This window comes from Mytilus californianus, unplaced genomic scaffold (genome assembly GCF_021869535.1).
Source record: "Mytilus californianus isolate M0D057914Y unplaced genomic scaffold, xbMytCali1.0.p SCAF_6, whole genome shotgun sequence".
Taxonomy (NCBI): Eukaryota; Metazoa; Mollusca; class Bivalvia; order Mytilida; family Mytilidae; genus Mytilus; species Mytilus californianus.
Window position 1 is genome coordinate 100,487,810 of NW_026262712.1, and position 21,482 is coordinate 100,509,291.

At 32.9% G+C, this 21,482-nt stretch overlaps 1 protein-coding gene across 1 annotated transcript in view; it reads right to left on the bottom strand.

Annotated features, from left to right (window-relative positions):
• Positions 1–516, bottom strand: part of LOC127706689 (hemicentin-1-like) — a 78,693-nt gene extending 78,177 nt beyond the window's left edge. The window contains exon 1 of the mRNA XM_052211348.1: positions 453–516. Within this exon, the coding sequence (XP_052067308.1) occupies positions 453–513 (61 nt within the window). The 5' untranslated portion in view covers positions 514–516. The remainder of the gene's footprint in view (positions 1–452) is intronic.
• Positions 517–21,482: the final 20,966 nt, after the last annotated feature.

Genomic DNA, 21,482 nt, shown 5'->3' on the forward strand with positions numbered 1-21,482 from the left:
TTACAAATAAAAGCATAACCCCTTAATATCCAGGGAGCCAACCCAGTACCAGCAGCCTCCTTTGTTACAAATATATAGCAGATTGAACATTTTCAAACCGTCTCATAATATACCAAACTTTCTTGGAAGCGCTACCATATTTTATATGTATTTGCATATATTGTAATAAAGAAAAGCACTTCGTGTTGTATAATCAATTTACAATTTTTGAAACATCATATTATCAAAAAGTATTGATAATTGATATAAAATATTTATAAGCTATCAAAACTTTCAGAGAAACCACACTTTTACTATGCACACAGTAAGTGTAATGCTTTCAATATTAGTCATTTAAAACCTGTTATTAAAGAAAGAAGAATTTTATACTTTACCAGATCTGTCTATTGTGAAATAGCAAACACAACGGTTTCTCAATAAAATGATACGAGTAACTGATTAAACTTACTTACCACCATCACATACATAAACTCTCAGAATAATTAAAACGACAGCTAGCACAAATTGCTTCATAACGGAAACCACAACCAGGAAGTTAATATTTTAACACAACAATGTTCATAAAGAAATAACCGGTCCTTTGTTGGCAAATAGAGCGTGAAATAATATGAAGTGATACTTAAACATATTACATACACAACAAAACAAAACATTGTCTTTCATAGCTTTAAACTATACTTTGGGGGTTACTTAGAAACGATTCATTTCTTTAATTCTGAAAAAAAACTAAATTGAGGTTAATGACACTTTAAACTTTCCGACACATATAAAATAGATACAAATGTTTTATTAATAATTTAGAAGTGATAGTATGACACTATTCACGAAAATCTACATTACCTATCACTATTGACAAAAACCTTACTTTACAGCAACTAAAAAAACGAGGTTGCACTTTAAGGTTTACGATTCCATAATTGATCAAAACTACGTTTTTTCATCCCATTGATTTAAAGACAACTCTAAATGAAATTGCATTGGTTACTTCTAATAAAAACTTTTAAAAAAAAGTTTTAAAAAATCGTCATTTAAGGGCAATTACTCTTACCAGGAGTCATCCGACAACTAAAACCACTGCAGATTACGCGACGATAAATGCCTCGTTTTTTAAATATGAAACTGGTGATTTAATGTTGTAAGCTGCATTTTTGTGTAGCAGAGAAAACCTCAAATTTGCAGACAACTATTTCCGGAGATGAAATAACAAGAAACTTTTCTTTTCCCTGAAACACATGTTTGTATCTAATGAAAATCTACGTGTATGAAAATGAGTTTTTTAAAAATGTAAACCATGTTCTAAGGTGTACATGTATGGTTACGTCAGTTAATAGCAAAGCATTGAAGCATCTTTATACATGTAAATGTATCTACAGAGCATGTCAATGGGACTTTTTAAATGACTGCATGCCTCATGTTCTTGTGACGTTTTGATCCTTGGTAATCTCGTGGATTGACGACTGGAAATAATAAAATATGTCACATGCAATGCAGGAATTTACAGAAGCGTATTAGGGACATAACTAAAATTTATTTGTTTTGCGTGTTTTATTTTGACATTTAAAATGTTGAAATTTCGACTTTAACTCAAAATTTTAACTTTTTAAATGTCGAAATTTTGACTTTAATTCAAAACTTTGACTTTTTTAAATCAAGTAATTTTAACTATTAATAACCTCAAAATTTCGGGTTTATTTAGAATCAAAATTTCGACTTTTAAATCTTGAAAGTTCGTCTTTTCAGTAACTACAAATTTCGACTTTTAAAATCTCGAAATTTCGAGTTTAGTTAAAGTCGGAATTTCAACTTTATAAAAACTCGAAATTTCGACTTTTATAAAACTCGAAATTTCGAGTTCAGTAAAAGACGAAATTTTACATTTGGAATGATTTGAAATTTCGATTTTAGAGTAACTTAGACTTTTTACTTTTAAAATCTCGAAATTTCAAGTTTAGTTAAAGTCGAAATTTCTACTTTATAAAAACTCTAAATTGCGACTTTTAGAAAACTCGAAATTTCGAGTTCAGTAAAAGACGAAATTTTAACTTTGGAATAATTTGAAATTTCGACTTTAGAGTAACTCAAACTTTTGATTTTTAAAATCTCGAAATTTCGACTTTAGTTAAAGTCGAAATTTCAACTTTATAAAATCTCGAAATTTCGATTTTTAGAAAACTGGAAATTTTGAGTTCAGAAAAAGACGAAATTTTAACTTATAAATGATTTGATATTTCGATTTTAGAGTAACTCAGACTTTTTACTTTTAAAATCTCGATATTTCAAGTTTAGTTAAAGTCGAAATTTCTACTTTATAAAAACTCGAAATTGCGACTTTTAGAAAACTCGAAATTTCGAGTTCAGTAAAAGAAGAAATTCTAACTTTGGAAAAACTTGAAATTTCGACTTTAGAGTAACTCAAAATTTCGACTTTTAAAATCTCGAAATTTCGAGTTTAGTTAAAGTCGAAATTTCAATTTTATAAAAACTCGAAATTCCGACTTTTAGAAAACTCGAAAATTTCGAGTTCAGTAAAAAATGAAATTTTAACTTTGGAAAAACTTGAAATTTCTACTTCAGAGTACATTGTAACTACTACTTTTAAAATCTCGAAATTTCGAGTTTAGTTAAAGTCGAAATTTCGAGTTTATAAAATCTCGAAATTTCGATCCTTGGTAATCTCGTGGATTGACGACTGGAAATAATAAAATATGTCACATGCAATGCAGGAATTTACAGAAGCGTATTAGGGACATAACTAAAATATATTTGTTTTGCGTGTTTTATTTTGACATTTAAAATGTTGAAATTTCGACTTTAACTCAAAATTTTAACTTTTTAAATGTCGAAATTTTGACTTTAATGCAAAATTTTGACTTTTTTAAATCAAGTAATTTTAACTATTAATAACCTCAAAATTTCGGGTTTATTTAGAGTCAAAATTTCGACTTTTAAATCTTGAAAGTTCGTCTTTTCAGTAACTAAAAATTTCGACTTTTAAAATCTCGAAACTTCGAGTTTAGTTAAAGTCGGAATTTCAACTTTATAAAAACTCGAAATTTCGACTTTTATAAAACTCGAAATTTCGAGTTCAGTAAAAGACGAAATTTTACATTTGGAATTATTTGAAATTTCGATTTTAGAGTAACTTAGACTTTTTACTTTTAAAATCTCGAAATTTCAAGTTTAGTTAAAGTCGAAATTTCTACTTTATAAAAACTCTAAATTGCGACTTTTAGAAAACTCGAAATTTCGAGTTCAGTAAAAGACGAAATTTTAACTTTGGAATAATTTGAAATTTCGACTTTAGAGTAACTCAAACTTTTGATTTTTAAAATCTCGAAATTTCGAGTTTAGTTAAAGTCGAAATTTCAACATAATAAAATCTCGAAATTTCGATTTTTAGAAAACTCGAAATTTTGAGTTCAGAAAAAGACGACATTTTAACTTATAAATGATTTGAAATATTGATTTTAGAGTAACTCAGACTTTTTACTTTTAAAATCTCGATATTTCAAGTTTAGTTAAAGTCGAAATTTAAACTTTATAAAAACTCGAAATTGCGACTTTTAGAAAACTCGAAATTGCGACTTTTAGAAAACTCGAAATTTCGAGTTCAGTAAAAGAAGAAATTCTAACTTTGGAAAAACTTGAAATTTCGACTTTAGAGTAACTCAAAATTTCAACTTTTAAAATCTCGAAGTTTCGATTTTAGTTAAAATCGAAATTTCAATTTTATAAAAACTCGGAATTTCGACTTTTAGAAAACTCGAAATTTCGAGTTCAGTAAAAAACGAAATTTTAACTTTGGAAAAACTTGAAATTTCGACTTCAGAGTAACTACTACTTTTAAAATCTCGAAATTTCGAGTTTAGTTAAAGTCGAAATTTCGAGTTTATTTTAAGTCGAAATTTCAACTTGATAAAAACTCGAAATTTCGAGATTTTAAAAGTAGTAGTTTAGAGATTATATTTAGGCATATAAAAAAACTGAGGTCATTTCAATGACATCATTTGATGCTGCACGAGCGTTTTTAAACGCGGGAAACCGTAACAGAAATGGGGGATTTTTTAGGGAAGACGCGTTTCACAAAAGATTATTGAACAAATGAGGAATGATAAGGTAAGATCATCCAAAAAACGAATTCACTTCGAAATTGTCCCCTTTTTTACAATTTTTACACGATTCTAATATGAAAATAAGATTCGACGATCGCCCATTACCTGCACCAGAGTTATTGATAGACACGCGTTGATAGGCAGCGGCTGTGCGTTTATCTGGTTTTTTTTTAAGTGGGACGGAAGGACATTTTTCGGGACGTCGCTTTTGGGCCTTTATTTTTACGGGAATTCGCGATTTACCCTTATCGGGAGTCGGGAATGGATGATGTAATTTTCGGGAATTCAGGCCCCAGATTAGTTGTTTATTTATTTTTGTGGGAATTCCGGATTCAATGTTTTTTTGCGGCAAATCGGGATTACATCCCCTTCCTTCCGCCTCTCTTTTAACACTATAGATTATTTACTAGTTCAATACCGCCAAAATTTATTGCGTCTTTGCTCTTGATAGTAAATAGCAAATATACAAGTTATTTGTAGAATATATATGTTCATATAAAACAGAAAAACGCGAAAATAATTGAAATTAATAGGAAAAAAAAAAAAAACGATTTTGGAAAAAAGGGGAAGGGCTAAAAAAAATTGTCCTGTCCCCAAGTATCAAAGGTCTTTTTAAAGAAATTTAACACTATTGATAATTTGCTCTTTAGTATAAGGGAGAGGGTTGTGTACCAATTAAACTGTTACTAGTTCATACCCGCAAACATATATTGCGCCTATCCAAAGCCAAACCCTTTTTTTTTTGTATCATTTCGTCAATAACGACATATGTGTGCTCATTTTATGCCAAATTTCAACGCCCTATAGTAGATACACATGATGTACAAATAAAGAGGAATCGTGTAGACCGCCAATGGGATCCTATAGATTGCACTTTAGTAGATGCAAGATGTGCAGATTAAAGGGGGACCCTGTAGACCTCCAATGGGATTGTGATAGATCATAGAACGCCCTATAGTAGAAACATAATGTACAGCTTAAGAAAGATCCTTTAGACCGCCAATGGGATCCTATAGATAATAGAACACCCTATAGTATATACATAATGTACAGTTAAAGGGGGGTCCTGAAGACCGTCCTTGGGATATCCTATAAGACGCCTATAACTTAGAGATTAAGAGTACATATAGGAGGGGATGCTATAGGCAGTCCATTATATCATATAGAGAGTCGTGTGTATACACAGCATAATATACAAACAATAGTTTACCACCATAGTTGATGCATGCAGTGAACCAAATTAGTATGTACACGTGTAAAATTGAGAATGGAAATGGGGAATGTGTCAAAGAGACAACAACCCGACCATAGAGCAGACAACAGCCGAAGGCCACCAATGGGTCTTCAATGCAGCGAGAAACTCCCGCACCCGGAGGCGTCCTTCAGCTGGCCCCTAAACAAATATGTATACTAGTTCAGTGATAATGGACGTCATACTAAACTCCAAATTATACACAAGAAACTAAAATTAAAAATGATACAAGACTAACAAAGGCCAGAGGCTCCTGACTTAAGACAGGCGCAAAAAGGCGGCGGGGTTAAACATGTTTTTTTGAGATCTCAACCCTCCCCCTATACCTCTAGACAATGCAGAAAAAACAAACGTACAACAGTACGAACAGTAAAACTCAGTTCAAGAGAAGTCCGAGTCCGATGTCAGAATAGGAAACAAAAGAAAATAAACAAAATGACAATAATACATAAATAACAACAGACTACTAGCAGTTACTTACATGCCAGCTCCAGACCTGAATTAAACTGATTGAAAGATTATGTCTTCATCATATGAATATCAGGCACAATCCCTCTTGTTAGGGGTTTAGTATTATACCATCATAAAATATATGAGAAGAACATAACCCGTGTCATGCCAACAACTGGTTTTAGAATAAATATGTTTAATTCCGATGCAAAGACCCTATAAGTGAATCAATATTAAAGCCAAAATATACAATCTTTAATGACCTGACAACAGTATCGTAACTATATCCCTTCTGAATAAGTCTGTTTAAGGGTTTTGTTAGCTTTTGAGGTGAATACTGACATTTTTGTGCTTTGTAAAGAATATTACCATAAAAGATTGGATGTGAAATACCCGAAGGTATAAGATGTCTGCATGTTGAGTTATATTTACGAATGATGTCCTTATACCGATGATAAAATTTAGTAAATGTTTTGACTAGTTTATGATATCGAAAACCCTGGTGTAGTAATTTTTCAGTAATACATAAATTTCTCTCGCTAAAATCTAATACGTTGTTACATACACGAGCGAATCGTACAAGTTGAGATATATAAACACCATAAGATGGTGACAAGGGAACGTCACCATCTAAACATGGATAATTAACGATAGGAAATGAAAAATCATCTCTTTTATCATAAATTTTTGTATTAAGCTTCCTGTTAATGATATAGATATCAAGATCGAGGAAAGGACAGTGGCCATTGTTAGTATTAACTTTATTTAAAGTAAGTTCAACAGGATAAATTTCTTTAGTATACATACTGAAGTCGTCATTATTGAGAGCCAATATATCATCCAAATATCTAAAAGTATTGTTAAATTTTTGTATCAGATGTTGTTTCGATGGGTCTTTGCTGATTTTAGTCATAATAACAATACAAAAACAGGTCTGCAATAAGTGGTGCACAGTTAGTCCCCATTGGAATTCCGATAACTTGACGATATACGGAATCTCCAAAGCGAACAAAAATGTTATCAAGTAAAAATTCAAGGGCAGATATAGTATCAAAGCATGTCCAATTGACATAGCTCTTTTGTTTGTTGCTACTAAAAAATGACCTAAAAGAGTTCGAACATATGTATTCGCAAAGTGGTATTTGGGTAGAAAAATCAAAACTTTGAACAGATTCAAAATCACCAATATATGCATGCAATTTATCAAGTTCTTCCAACGAGTTTTTGACACTCCAAAAGTAGTTAATTCCACTATTTTCAAAGGCCTTATTTGAACAATTTATTATCAGGTTTTTGATTGTACCAAGTGTACTAGTAAGTAGAATAGACAATTTAGTAGTGGAACAATGACTTGAAGACGAAATAAATCTATATTTGTAAGGTGATTTGTGTAGCTTCAGAATCCAGTACATAGTTGGGACTTTCATTGTATTTGGTTCTGCTTGTAAAGAAGTAGCTAATAGTTTATGTTTGTTACAGATATCGTTTTCTGAAAATGAAGTCAGTTGGAATGTAGGCGAATTCGTGATTTCCTTTTGCAGAACCTCAATGTAAAATTTACGTCAAACTATAATGATATGATAAGCAGCTTTATCAGCCGGGACAAAAACAAATTCCTTGGCTAGTTCTGTTAGTTTATGTTTGATACGAGAAATAGGATTTTTATGGTTGTTGTTAAGAGTAAAATGTTCTTTAAAATGTTGTATACGTATATCAACTATCTTCATTACTGAATTAAAAAAAGAGTCCAAAGATTTTTTGTCAGCTTTTTCCCGTTTTATCCATTTCAAACAGTAAGCACGAAGTGAGTCGTGGATGATATTACGACACTCATTCCAATTAATAATTGACGGGGGACGATATTTAGGTCCTTAATTCTCGGTTGCGAACGATGTAAAGGTCTCCTGTTATAACATGGGAAATGGGGCCATAAGTGTATTCGGAATTACTACAATTACATGACGGAGGTGTATTTTCACTGATATTTACATCTTTACAGACTTGGCTATAATTAAACACAAATTTTCGGATAGATTTCTTGTAAATATAACAAATAAGAGGGAGTTCAGTATTATCAAAATATCCAGGAATTTGTTCTTTAACAGAATGGTCGTTAAAAATACCGGCAATATTTACAAAATCAAAACCTTTATTGACATACTTTATTTTAATAAAATGTTTTTTATGATCTTCAGGGCGATCAATTTTGGGAAACAGTTTAGAATAACAATATGCCATTATAATTTGAAGGATTTCATACTTAGGACTGCAATATGAAATTGTGTTGCAATCCTCTAAAATTTTATTTAATTTATTTATAGGTAAAGAACAGAGCCTGGTTAATAGATAATGTCTGCCGTTGTTTTTTGTAATAGAAATTAGGTCCGAAATATTTGTATGGTTGGTCTGAAATTTTCTTTGATTGCGATTTTTTCTACGCTCATGAGAATGGTTTTTACGAACATTTTTAGAAACTATATCCAAAATGTTAACAGAATCGGTTCTTGATATATTACCAATTCCCATGATATTATCATTAAGACCGAGAGGGTAGACTGTCTGTAATTTTTTAATCCAATTTAATTCAATTATTTTCCGTGATCATACAAACTTTGAATGAGATTCACCAGGCTGCTTATTTACTACTTCTAAAGGTTGAACTGTTAATTATTTAATAGGATGATTGTGCTTTTTAAGATGTTGATAAATGATACTTTTGAATTTATTGGGTCTTTTAAAACGATACAGGCGTTCTTGCGTGCGTTTAGATAAATATCGTCCAGTTTCACCTACGTACGGAATACCGCATCCCGGTTTGTTTCATGTGAGTAAATAAATAATACTGTTTGTTTTTCAAGTTATATCAGTTTCAAAATTTAAAGAAAATGTGCGACCATTAAACGTAGACCTTATCGTATTGTTGGTGGAAAGACGGGGACATGTAATTCATTTTTTGGCATGACACTTATCGATAGAAGAGTAGCCACGATTTTTATTGTTAAAAATGTTAGCGATGGTAGTATTTTTAGATACGCGATTTTGAAGATTGAGACGTGTAGATACCCTTTGAACGAGTTTAGTATTTAATATTTTTCCATTAATAAGCTTCATATTTGTTTTTTGTTATGTGGATTTTATTAGAAAGGATCAAAGACTGGCGTCCAGAATATGAATCAGCACACAATAAATTGAATTAGGTGAATATGATAAAACTGTTCGGCTAAAGACGTCAAACGCTATCCGTCATAAATTACCCGAAAAATAAAACAAAAAATAGGGTATATCAGGGTAGCGACTGACATCTGACTAAATAGAAGAATGGGGCTGAATGTGAAATACTACTTTTTGATAAATATTCCTAAAGTAATGAACATAGAGAAGTTCTCGCTCGGACACACACTCCATAATCTAGTATATTATAAGAGCATAAACCTGAAGCACGGGGAGGCACTCAACTGTCTCCACACGGCACTAAAGACAAACTCTGTAAAAAATAAAATTGAGAATGGAAATGGGCAATGTGTCAAAGAGACAACAACCCGACCATAGCGCAGACAACAGCCGAAGGCCACCAATGGGTCTTCAATGCAGCGAGAAACTCCCGCACCCGGAGGCGTCCTTCAGCTGGCCCCTAAACAAATATGTATACTAGTTCAGTGATAATGGACGTCACACTAAACTCCAAATTATACACAAGAAACTAAAATTAAAAGTGTGCATTACATACACAATGAATTATACATTTAGTCATGGTTCTGGTCCAAGTTTAATAATAAGTTTTGAAAGATATAAAAGTATACGTTTTATCTGATTGTTAATACCCCCTTCACAGAGGGATATTTTTTGTGAGCCCTTACCGATCGCCAACTCGTAGTCAATCAAGGGCATCCGTACATAACTCGTTGGTATCCGTTATTAATAACTCGTAACAACTCGCAGACACTCGTGAGGACCCATGAAAGTAAAGGCAAATGTTTTGACATGTCTAAGATTTTCTTTCGGTTGTCCCATACCGCAAAGTAAGCTATAAAAGGCATTAAAATAGGAAAACAGTTCAAATGAGAAAGCTAACGGCTTGATTTATGTACAGAACAATAAACGAAAAAATATAACATACAGAAACAAACGACAACAACTGAATTACAGGCTCCTGACTTGAGACAGGCACATACAGAATGTGTCGGGGTTAAACGTGTTTGCTAACGTCACTACCCTTAGCCTTGAACAATTGTGTAACAGTACCACATAATAACAAAATATAAGAATTCGCTTAAAAGAGCTCAATTCATCGACACAAAGCGCATGATTAACCTAACTAACAACAATGCACATGCTGAAATGTCTCGCCTGCTTAACTTATCATGATTGAATTTATGGTGAAAGTGTGTAGTATAAGGGTTTTACTATAAGTTTCGAATAAAATGAACATCAATTATCAATGTAAATGAGATCAAGGTCAAAGAACCTTACCAGACAGGCATGTACACCTTACACTCTTATCATACATCAAATATAGTTAACCTGTTGTATATGGTATCCAAGAAACATACTTTATTAAACAAACTGAACATTGACAAAATAACCATGAAATGAGGTCATGGTCAGATGAACCATGTCAGACATGGATGTAGGTCCCCACTTAATTTATTGGATATTATACTCTTGGGACATGTTTATGCCATAAACATGTACTTAAATTATTGTTGAAAGATCTCAAATATCTTTCCCGACTTAAGTCTGTTTATTTTGTTGCCTTTAACAGAAACGAGAAATATTGCACATCACAATCTAGTTTAAATTTTATTTTTCCGAAATAAAATGCATTAGAAATGTATATCTCTAGGTCATGCTATACCTTAAATAAAATGTTTCCACTTGCACAGGTTTGTCTGCACTCATAGTAAATTTTGTAGTGTAAAAACCGTCATTTTAGCCCAACTGTAAAGATGAATCTTGAGGATTGTAGAAATATTATTAAAATTTATATTTCAGAAATATATGTAAACTATACTATATATATAAACATAAGAAGATGTGGTATGATTACCAATGAGAAAACACTCCACTCAAGACAAAAAGTAGTACATATAAGTAATTATAGGTCACATTACGGCCTTAAATGTTGTCTGTCGTGATACCAACGAACACTTTAGAGTTGTATGTACCCATGTACAAGAGACCTTTTTATTTATAACAATATTGATTATTCAGCTCTACAACCTTCTAAAATATATGCAAAAGTCACAACTGTCACTGTGTTACAATACAAACATGTATCTCGCATTCAAATTTTAAATAAGGCAAGACAAAACAGAAACGGGTGATAAGAGAATATGAAGAGAGTGTATAAGACAACAGCAATAAATCACTGAATTCTTTAATTTCTTTATACTTCCAAAACTGCAATTTAAACACATATATACTCCAATACTATCCATAGTAACAGTTACTATCATAGAATTCTGCTACTATGGAAAATTAATCTTTTAAAACTGTAAAATGTCCGCCATCCTCTGCCATGTTTAAAAAGAACTGAACGTGTCATAAATTTCCTACCTCTAAAAAAAGCCCGAGCAAATCATGGTTTCAAAAAGTCAATATTTCGACATTTAATTGAAAAGTAGAAATTTTGAATTCAAAGTCAAAATTTCGAGTTTCTTTGGGTAAAAATTACGAAATTGAACTCGAAATTTCGGGTTTTGAAAACAGCGCAATTGAGATGTTAAAAATCTAAATTTAGATTTTAAAAGTCAAAATTTCGAGATTTTTAAAGTCTAAATTTTGAAAAATAAAGTTCGATGTCAATTTAATTTTTACTATGTCCCTATTACGCTTCAGTAGAATTTAGTCTAGTTTGCAACCTTTTATATCTTTTGAAAAGAAACAAAAACTTTCACCCTATTGATCTATTATAGAATACCTTCTGTAAAGAAGAATAACCCTTTTATGTGGGAAATATATGTCATTTAGAAACTAGAAAATGTAAGACCTTGCATTCGGTATTGAAAAAATGTTGATTGATACTTTCTTTTGCTTTCAGATTGATGTCTATGTCATAAATTCTATTGATGATGTATCATTATCGAAATACTTGCCGATTTATGGGGATAGAGTCGCATTGTATAACTTTATAGCAAATCGTCAAAGAAGAAGAATCCTGGTCTTTTTGAAAAACTTAAGATGCAAATGCAATTACAGACGACAACTGAGGAAAACTGTGAGGACGAAGAAGATAATGATTCTGAAGATATGAAATGTTCTAACGCTCTAAAACGTCAAACCCTGACCCTAATCCAAACCCAAACCCTGACCCTAACACTAAACCTAATCCTGACCCTTACCCTAACCCAAACCCTGACCCTAACCCTAACCCTAACCCAAACCCTGACCCTAACCCTGACCCAAACCCTGACCCTAACACTAACCCTAACCCAAACCACGAAATGTTAGTATAGATAAAGGTGCAGTGAAAACTAATATTCTAGAATATGCAAAAGCTAAGTTTTCTCCAAACAGAGTCTCAGCAAAAGGGCCTACTGAAAACTTCATTTTCGACATTTGGGATTTTGCAAGAAACAAAATGCCTGATTCTGTAACTGTTGGAGAAACATATAAAGTAATAGGGTTGTCTTCTCTCAGGTATTACTTATACACAGAATTAGAAAAGGAGAAGAACCCTGAAAACTCAAAAAGAAAGAAGTTGAAATTATGTAATGATTACAGTTTAACAGAGAATATACAGCATTATGATGATTCTGATAATGTATTATCAGACGGGTTACCAGGGATGAAGTATACAAGAAGGAAAATTAAAGAAAAAAAGAAAGTTACCAAACGTTCACCAAATGTATTTGTAGAAAGTGAACCTCCGATGATGAATATTGTACGTACTAGAAAAACCCGCGCGAGCGCGGCTTGAAGACTACTTGAAATGTTTATGGTGATACACAGCTTGGGTTGATGTTTCTATGCACTGATGCATTCTGTCTTTATAAGTTTGTCAGTTCTTCTTCCATAGAAGTTTTAATGTCAAATTAGTAGCTTCTGTCTCGGTGTTACACAGGTGCTACTAGAACGGAGGAAATAACTCAGAGAAGAAGAAGACAACCTAGAACACTGATGATTAAAACATTTCTCAGTGGTGCTAGTTTGTATCATTTTTTCTCGAAAGGTGCGAGTCAAGTACGGTCTCTGTGTGATACGGGTGCTCCAAGAACGGAGGAAATAACTCAGAGAAGAAGAAGACAATCTAGAACTCTCTGATGATTTAAAACATTTCTTCAGTGGTGCCAGTTTGTAGTATTTTTTTGCGAGTGGTGCGAGTTCTGTCTCTGTGTGACACGGCTGCTCCAAGAAAGGAGGAATTTACTAAGAGAAGAAGAAAACAATCTAATGAACACATTTCTTCGAGTTTGTTATATTTCTTTTTGTTTTGAGTGGTGCGAGATTGATAAAAGAGGGACGAAAGATACCAGAGGGACAGTCAAACTCATAGATCGAAAACAAACTGACAACGCCATGGCCAAAAATAAAAAGACAAACAGACAAATAATAGTACAGATGACACAACATAGAAAACTAAAGACTAAGCAACACGAACCCCACCCACTGGGAGTGATCTCAGGTGCTCCGGAAGGGTAAGCAGATCCTGCTCCACATGTGGCACCCGTCGTGTAGCTTATGTTATTACAAATCCGGTAAATAGTCTGATTAGGTAGGTCACATTCGTGAAAAGGGAAGGGTATTGTAGTTACGACATAAGGAACATATCCGATACCATCTGTGAAACGGTTATTCCGTAACGGTCAACCAACTCGTGATGGCGTCCGTAAAATTTACAAAGGAATGATTTCAACTTCACCATTTGGAACTCTTGGTTTAATAGCTTCCTTGTGAGCAGCAATCTTCTATCAAGGAAATCATGATAGGAAATACAAGCTCGGGAATATCGTATCAATTGGGAGATATATACTCCGTATTCAGGCGCTGCTGGAATGTTGCTACATAGAAATGGAAAGTTCACAATTGGGAAGCTGAAATCATCTCTTTTGTCGTACAGTTTTGTTTTCAACCGACCCTCATTGTCAATTTGTAGATGTAAGTCAAGATATGAGGCAGACTTAACTGTATCTGTAGTATCCTTTATCTCTAGTTCGATGGGATAGATTCGTTCAACATAGTCACCAAATTTCGTATTATAAAGTGAGAGAACATCATCTATATAGCGGTACGTAAAGTTAAAGGAAATTGCTAACTGATAAAGTGATGCAAGTTGTAATAATTAGTGAGAGTGTTTGAGTGGTTCGATTTGTCTGTGGACCGAGTTGTCGGGCAGTACGCTGACTGATCATGCGCGAAAGCGTATAAGACTCGGATCGATAACGGTCTCTGAATTTGAATATTTTCTCAAAAAATGACGTTTTCTGTGGAAAAAAATATTGTTTCAAAGACAAATTTAGGAAGTTCAAAACATAACATTTATACGTCATATCACAAATAATGAAATATTTCCGACTTTGTATGGTTTCAGAGGAGCAGCGGCTCAATGAAATCGGTCTCTTCCTTTAGTACTAGTATAGATGGCGGAAATTGAATCTAATATAATCAATGAATATCAGAATGATGATACAGACAATGGTGTTCAATTTGCCCCATTTGACAGTAGTTCCTATGCAGATCTAAACGAAACTATTCCAGAATTATTTCATGATAAAACGGCTTATGAACTTGGTAGATGCTGAACATGCTGCACCAAATTCCGAGCTACCTATGAAAATGGTAAATGATTACCAGTGCAAAATAGTTAAAGTTTTCAGGGGTCAAGTTCTCCAATCTTTATTAGCTTTTTTCCAAAAAGATGAGAATGACCCAAATAATCTCATTTTATCAATAGAAGTGATCCTACCAAACGGTAAGTCAGAAGCAGCTGAAGATAACGGGGGCGTTCTCCGTGATTGTTTAACAAAATTTTGGAAATACTTCTACCAACAGTGTACTACAGGTACTACAAGCAAACTATCAATTCTACGCCACGATTTCGAAAAAAAAAACGATGGAAAGCTGTTTCTAAAATTATCGTAATAGGGTGGGAACAGGAAGGCTATTTCCCAATTCAAATGAAATTTCAAAAGCTTTTATGGAACAGTGTCTATATGGAAAAAACGATGTCACTGATAGATGCATTCCTTTGCACCGTTTCCCAACAGATAAGGAAGTCTTAAATCGGGCATTGACTGACTGTAATTCAGTTGATACAGACGACCTGTTGGAAATTTTGGAAAGTTTTGATTGTAAATCACTACTAAACAACCAGAACATTTTAGAAATCATAACTGAGCTAGCACATAAGGCAATAATCCAAGAACCTAATTTCGTCATTGATTCTTGGAATTGTAATTTTTCCAAGTAGTTGTCGACAAAACTGTCGAAAGAACATTTCGACACCATATATGAGAATCCTGCACCAACTCCAAGAAAGGTTAATAATATGTTGAGCTACCTAACAGATATGGGTGTGCTAGAAAAAACCGTAAGTAAGCATCAGCAACGGTTCATCAAAGACCTTGAGAACAATTCACTCTCAGATTTTCTGAGATTTGTTACAGGATCAGATTTAATGATTAAAAAATGCAATCCAGTACGTTTTGTCGATCTTCACACGTGTGGGTGTGTATTAGAATTGCCAAAACTTTATGCTAACTATCCGGATTTTAATAGAATTGAGAATGGAAATGGGGAATATGTGAAAGAGACAACAACCCGACCAAAGAGCAGAAAACAGGCCACCAATGGGTCTTCAACACAGCGAGAAAATCCCACACCCGGAGGCGGGCTTCAGCTGGCCCCTAAATAAAAATGTGTACTAGTTCAGTGAAAATGAACGTCATACTAAACTCCAAAACATATAAATGAACTAAAATTAAAAAAACATACAAGACAACATGAATTCTTGTCAGTTTTGCAGATCTCAGTTTGGGTAATGGATATTATATAAAAGACAAATTTCTCTTTGTATAAACAAACATGATCGCATTTCGTTTAATTGAAATTTCAATTCAATATGACTATCAGTGTTTATTTTAAAGAGAAAGGGGGGGGGGAGGATAAATGTTGATTTTAAAATTGTTTACAGAAGACTGTTATAGCTCATATCTAACCCAAAGCTATTGATATCAATTGACGTCCGTTGTCTATCCGTCGTCCGTCTGTTAACTTAAAATAATTTCTTTTGAAACTACTGAAGGGATTCTAATAGATCAATTTACTTTTGTCCTTGAAATCAATTTAATGGTTGGACAGATGTGCCTTATAGCTGTTTTTCAGTCCCTATCCATGTTAGGTCAATGGTGTTAGGTACATGTATATACATGTAAGTTTGATATTTATGCTCCCCGAACACATTTTGCTAGCATAAAGTGATCGCTTTGTCCGTCCTTCTGTCCGGTGTCCGAAAAAAATGTTTTCCGGATTGTACCTTGAGTTTTTATTACATGAATGAAATGAAACTTGTAGAGATTGAAGATATAGGGAAGGGGAAGGTGAACGCTATTAATTTTGGGGTCAATAGGCAAAGGTAAAATAGGCTTAAACTAAAAGTAGAAACAGTTATGAAAAAAGGGTTTCTGGATGGTGACTTGAATTTTCCTTGCTTGATTGGAATAAAACTCATACAGATGGAAGATATAGAGAAGGGATAGAAGCCTATGCATTTTTGAGGTCAGTTGATCAAAGGTCAGGGTCATAGTTCATAAGAATAGAACAAAAATATGTAAAAATGGTTTTTGGATGGTAGAAGCCTATATATTTTGTGGTCAGTAATTTAAAGGTCAAGATCAAGGTCATAATATAAGAAGAAACATACAAAAATGATTTCTGGATAGTAACTTGATATTACCTTGCAAGATTGTAATGACATTTATACAGATTAGAGATATTGGAAAGGGGTATAAGCCAATGTATTTTTTTTTGGATCAGTAGATCAAAGGTCAGTGTCATTGTTCATACGAATAGATAAAATATGTAAAAATGGTTTTCGGATAGTAACTTGAGTTCTCTTGCTTGATTGGATTCAAACTTATACAGATGGAAAATATATGGAAGAAAAAGAAAGGATCCTTTCGATTTTGGGGTCGAGGTCACTTCTATTCAATTATTTAAAATTTGTTAAGAATTGGTATAAGGTTTTGAATTTTAACACATTTAAACTGGTGAACAATTAGCTTACAAAGGTGTGTGCTTCCAAGAATATAAGTATTTAAAACCTTAGCAAATATTAGCATTTCCTTTGCCTGAGTGTGCAGTTCTATGACCATCAGCAAGCAGTGCCAGCTTTGTACTTGTTTACTTTTGTCCTTGTCTAAATTGACCTCAATTTGACCGGTTGAATTATGTCATTTTGTGTTCAGGTTTAGCCTATCAAAGGCTAAGGTTTTTGGTACTTTATCTTGTGTTAACTCTCGTTCTTTTTATCTTTTCTCATCACGTGGCGTCCGTCGTCGTCTGTTAAATTTTACAAAAAACTTCTCCGAAATTACTGGGCCACAATCATCATTGGGGTATCTAGTTTAAAAAATATGTCCGATGACCCCGTCAGCCAACCAAGATGGTCGACATGGCTAAAAATAGAACACAGGGGTAAAATGCAAGTTTTGTCTATTATTTTGAAAACCGTTATTAATAGAGAAAATCTAACCAAAGCAGAAATGTTCAGATTGTTGAGCCCTACCAATTGTCGAAATAAGTTCAAACTGTCAGATGACTTCTTATAGGAGTTATTTTCCTTAAATAACAAATTTTTCCATTTGTATGCCCCATTTATGGGCATTATGTTTTTCGGTCTGTGCGTCCATTCGTTTGTTCATCTGTTCGTCCGTCTATCCCGCTTCAGGTTAAAGCAATTGATGAAGAAAAAAATCATATAGTGGTGCACTTTTTTTACGGCCATTTGAAAGTACCCCATTTTTCATCATTTTTTTACCCATTTATGGGCTATTATCATGAATAAAATCACAGTTTCACAATAAACTTTTTTCATACTTTCACTTAAGATGAAGTTAATCAATCTGAATAAATTTAACTTAAAAAAACTATAGGTTAGTGTTTATATTGAAAAGTTTTATAAAAATGTGTTGCTCTTTCGTGTCAAATTGACCATGCTGTCAATTTTGTAAATTTGTCCCCAGCCTTTTCTGCAGTAGTTGATGTGGTTGTATTCTATCTTGTTTGTGTATTTTGTTTATTGTTTGGTACATAAATGAGGCTGCTGCTTTTTTTTAATTGTTTTGCATTTTTCATGTCAAGGCTTTTTACAGCTTACTATATATGCTTACATCTTCGTCTTTGGATCTCTGATGGATAGTTGTCTCCTTGACAATCATAGTACATCTTTTTATTTCTATATTTATAGGTTGGTACAGTTTGGGCAGGCTTGTATCTTTTTTGTGTAATACATTAATTACTCCTACAGTTTCAACCCACAGCCTTGAAACTTAAAAGCAACACTATTAGTTATTTCCTGTAGAAGAAAGTTTCAATAGCCGCTACATTTTTTTGGTGTCTGTGTAACCTGGTCATTTGAGTCTTTGACCCATTTTTTTTCTTTATCAAGTCTTTCCTGAACTATTTATTAAGGATTGATTGATTTATTGTTAGTTGCTTCACGTCCAGTGACAAATATTTGATGCATATTCAGGACGAGAGCAAATTAACAATAAATACAATAGGTAGGTCCTGTAATAGGCGTGAAGGATGAAAGTCTCGTAAATTTTGAATTCCACTAGAAGATGAGAGTATATTGGATAGGGACAGCAATTTGGTTTGCAACAGGCCACGTAAAGACCCACAAAAAGGTTTTTGCAAGGTTTCTGAAATTGCAGAGAACGTGACATTTTCTTTACACAAGGCATCGGATTTAACGTCCACATTCTGACTGGACGTGTCTGCGTAATTTTACATCCTACACAATCAAACGGACGCCCCACTTTGGCAAGGGGTTCACTGCCGGTCGGAAGAAGACCAAGTGACCATATTCTACTCCCCAGTCACCCTTGGGGGACCTATTTAAGATAATCATGATCTATTTTTACACATTTTTGTTAAGAGGCTAGCTGAAGCCCGCCTCCGGTTGCGGGATTTTCTCGACCCATTGGTGGCCTTCGGGTGTTTTCTGCTCTTTGGTCGGGTTGTTGTCTCTTTGACACATTCCCCATATCTATTCTCAATTTTATATATTAAAACAAACAAAAGCATACGACAAAGGTAAAGTAATTACAACAGAGAGAGAGAGAGAGAGAGAGGAGAGAGAGAGAGAGAGAAATTGTCGAAGTGCGCATTTTGGACCGTTAATGCACTACAAACCAGTAAAAGTCTGAAATGGCCAATATCTGTACTCGACTGTACTGATTTTTACTCGACCAGTCTGAATTGGTCTGAATTTTACTCGACATTACTCGACCCCAGTCTTAACCATACTCGACCGTACTGATTTGTACTTGACCCTTATCTTTGCCATTGAAAATAGTTTGAACTATTACTCGACCAGTCTGAAACAGTCTTAACCCATTCTCGACCTGTACTCGACCAAAGTTTTTCAGTCTAAACCATACTCGACCAAAGGTCAGAACAATACTCGACCAGTCTGAACCATACTTGACCAAAAAACCTATACTTTTTTTTAAATTTTAGCTGTTAAAATTAGTTCTTTTTTTCTGACATGACAACAGCCACAATAAAATAAAGATATATATAAAAACATATTTCTACATCCTTACATGATTCTCAGATTTATCAAATAGAAATAGCTAAATTAAATTATCTTATATAATAATTTAATAATATTAATTTTAAAGTTTTGTTAAAAAAAAAAATTTCTTGTGACTAAAAACCACACCTTTACTGAAGGTAATCAAACCTTATTAAGGTGCTTCTTGTTTGACATGTGTTTTGTTTGTTTTTTTTAAACTTAATTTTCCTAAATTCCTAAAGAAAAACTATATAGGTTTCATGGTTACATACAATAGTTACATAATTATCTTTTTAATGAGGTAACAACAGCCAAAAAATCACTGAAATTGTTTAACCTTATATTAGAAATATATCTATTCTTATTATAATTTGGGATATATTATATATAATATATATCAAAAAGGGATAAAAAAATTAAAATAATAGATAAAATTTCCTTCTGATTATTTTTAGTGGTAAAGTATAAAGTAATACCTCCTGCTTGGGGAAAACTAATTAAAAAGATCACACCTGGTCAAAGAGTATTAATTTCTAATAAACATTCATTAAAAATTGCAACATCCTGTAAAACTTAAATCTTTTTGAATTCACTAGATAAGTAATACACGAGTTTAAGAAAAAAAGGGCTTTCTTTTTACCTGTAAAACACACATGTACTGAGGTAATTAAACCTTATTAAAGTGCTTCTTGTATGCAATGTCTTTAATTTTGACAAACGTTATTTAAATTTAATTGAAATAAAAAAATTTCTGCAACTTTAGAACACATTTCCTTTTTTAAATGGTTATCAAGGATTGCTATGGAAGTTCTATTAACATGATTATATTACATTCTTGGTTTTACAAAACAAAAGTGTGATTTTTAAAATTTATTAAGTTGCTTTATATACTATTTTAAATATATTTTAATAAAAAAAAATGTTCACTGCATTATTAACTAAACTCAACTGACACCATAAATCTATACAAGGCTTAAGTAAATGGTGAAAATTGTCCAGTAACCATAAAATATATCTGAAACATTAAAAAAAAAATTGAATAACATTGAAAATATAAGTCTCAATTCAGTTTTGAGATTATTTGATCAGCTTGTTTTTTTTTTATTTTAGAGGTGATATATATATATATATATATGTAAGTGTTGATAAATATGGTGTTGAATTTATATTATGTTTATTGTGAAATTTTGGATTCAATGCCATATTAAATACATTTTAAATTTCAAATTGTTGTTCAAATTTCTAGCCAGGGGAAATAGCTGTTAAAAACAGTACCTAAATTGATGAAATACAATAGATAGATACAAAAATTAGGTCTAGGTTGGTAAAGACTTAGTCGAGTATGGTTCAGACTAGGTCGAGTATAGTTCAGACTAGGTCGAGTATGGTTCAGACTAGGTCGAGCATGGTTCAGACTAGGTCGAGCATGGTTCAGACGAAAATAAAATGGTTAAGTACTGGTCGAGTAAAGGTGGAGTACAAGTTCAGACTGTTAAGTATGGTTCAGACTACAGTCAATTATTATCAAGTAAATTTCAGACCAATCCAGACTGGTGGAGTAAAAATCAGTACAGTCGAGTACAAATATAGGCCATTTCAGACTTTTACTTGTTTGTAGTGATAATATTACACAGAAAAACACGAAAATAGCTGAAATTAAATGGAAACAAAAAAATAACAGATTTCGGAAAAAGGGGAAGTTCAAAATGTCCTGTCCCCAAATCCCTAGGATTTTTAGACCTATAAGATATTTTAACACATTTGACGTACCTTTATAGTTACAATCCTGGGACTCTTTTCACAAAAAAATAGTACGACTAAAATTGATCGTTAACTTAATTAGTAAATTCTTACTGAAATGTTCATAGTAGAGTAACAAATCAAGAAAACGGTGCTTGTTTTTTTACTTTAATGGACCGATATAACT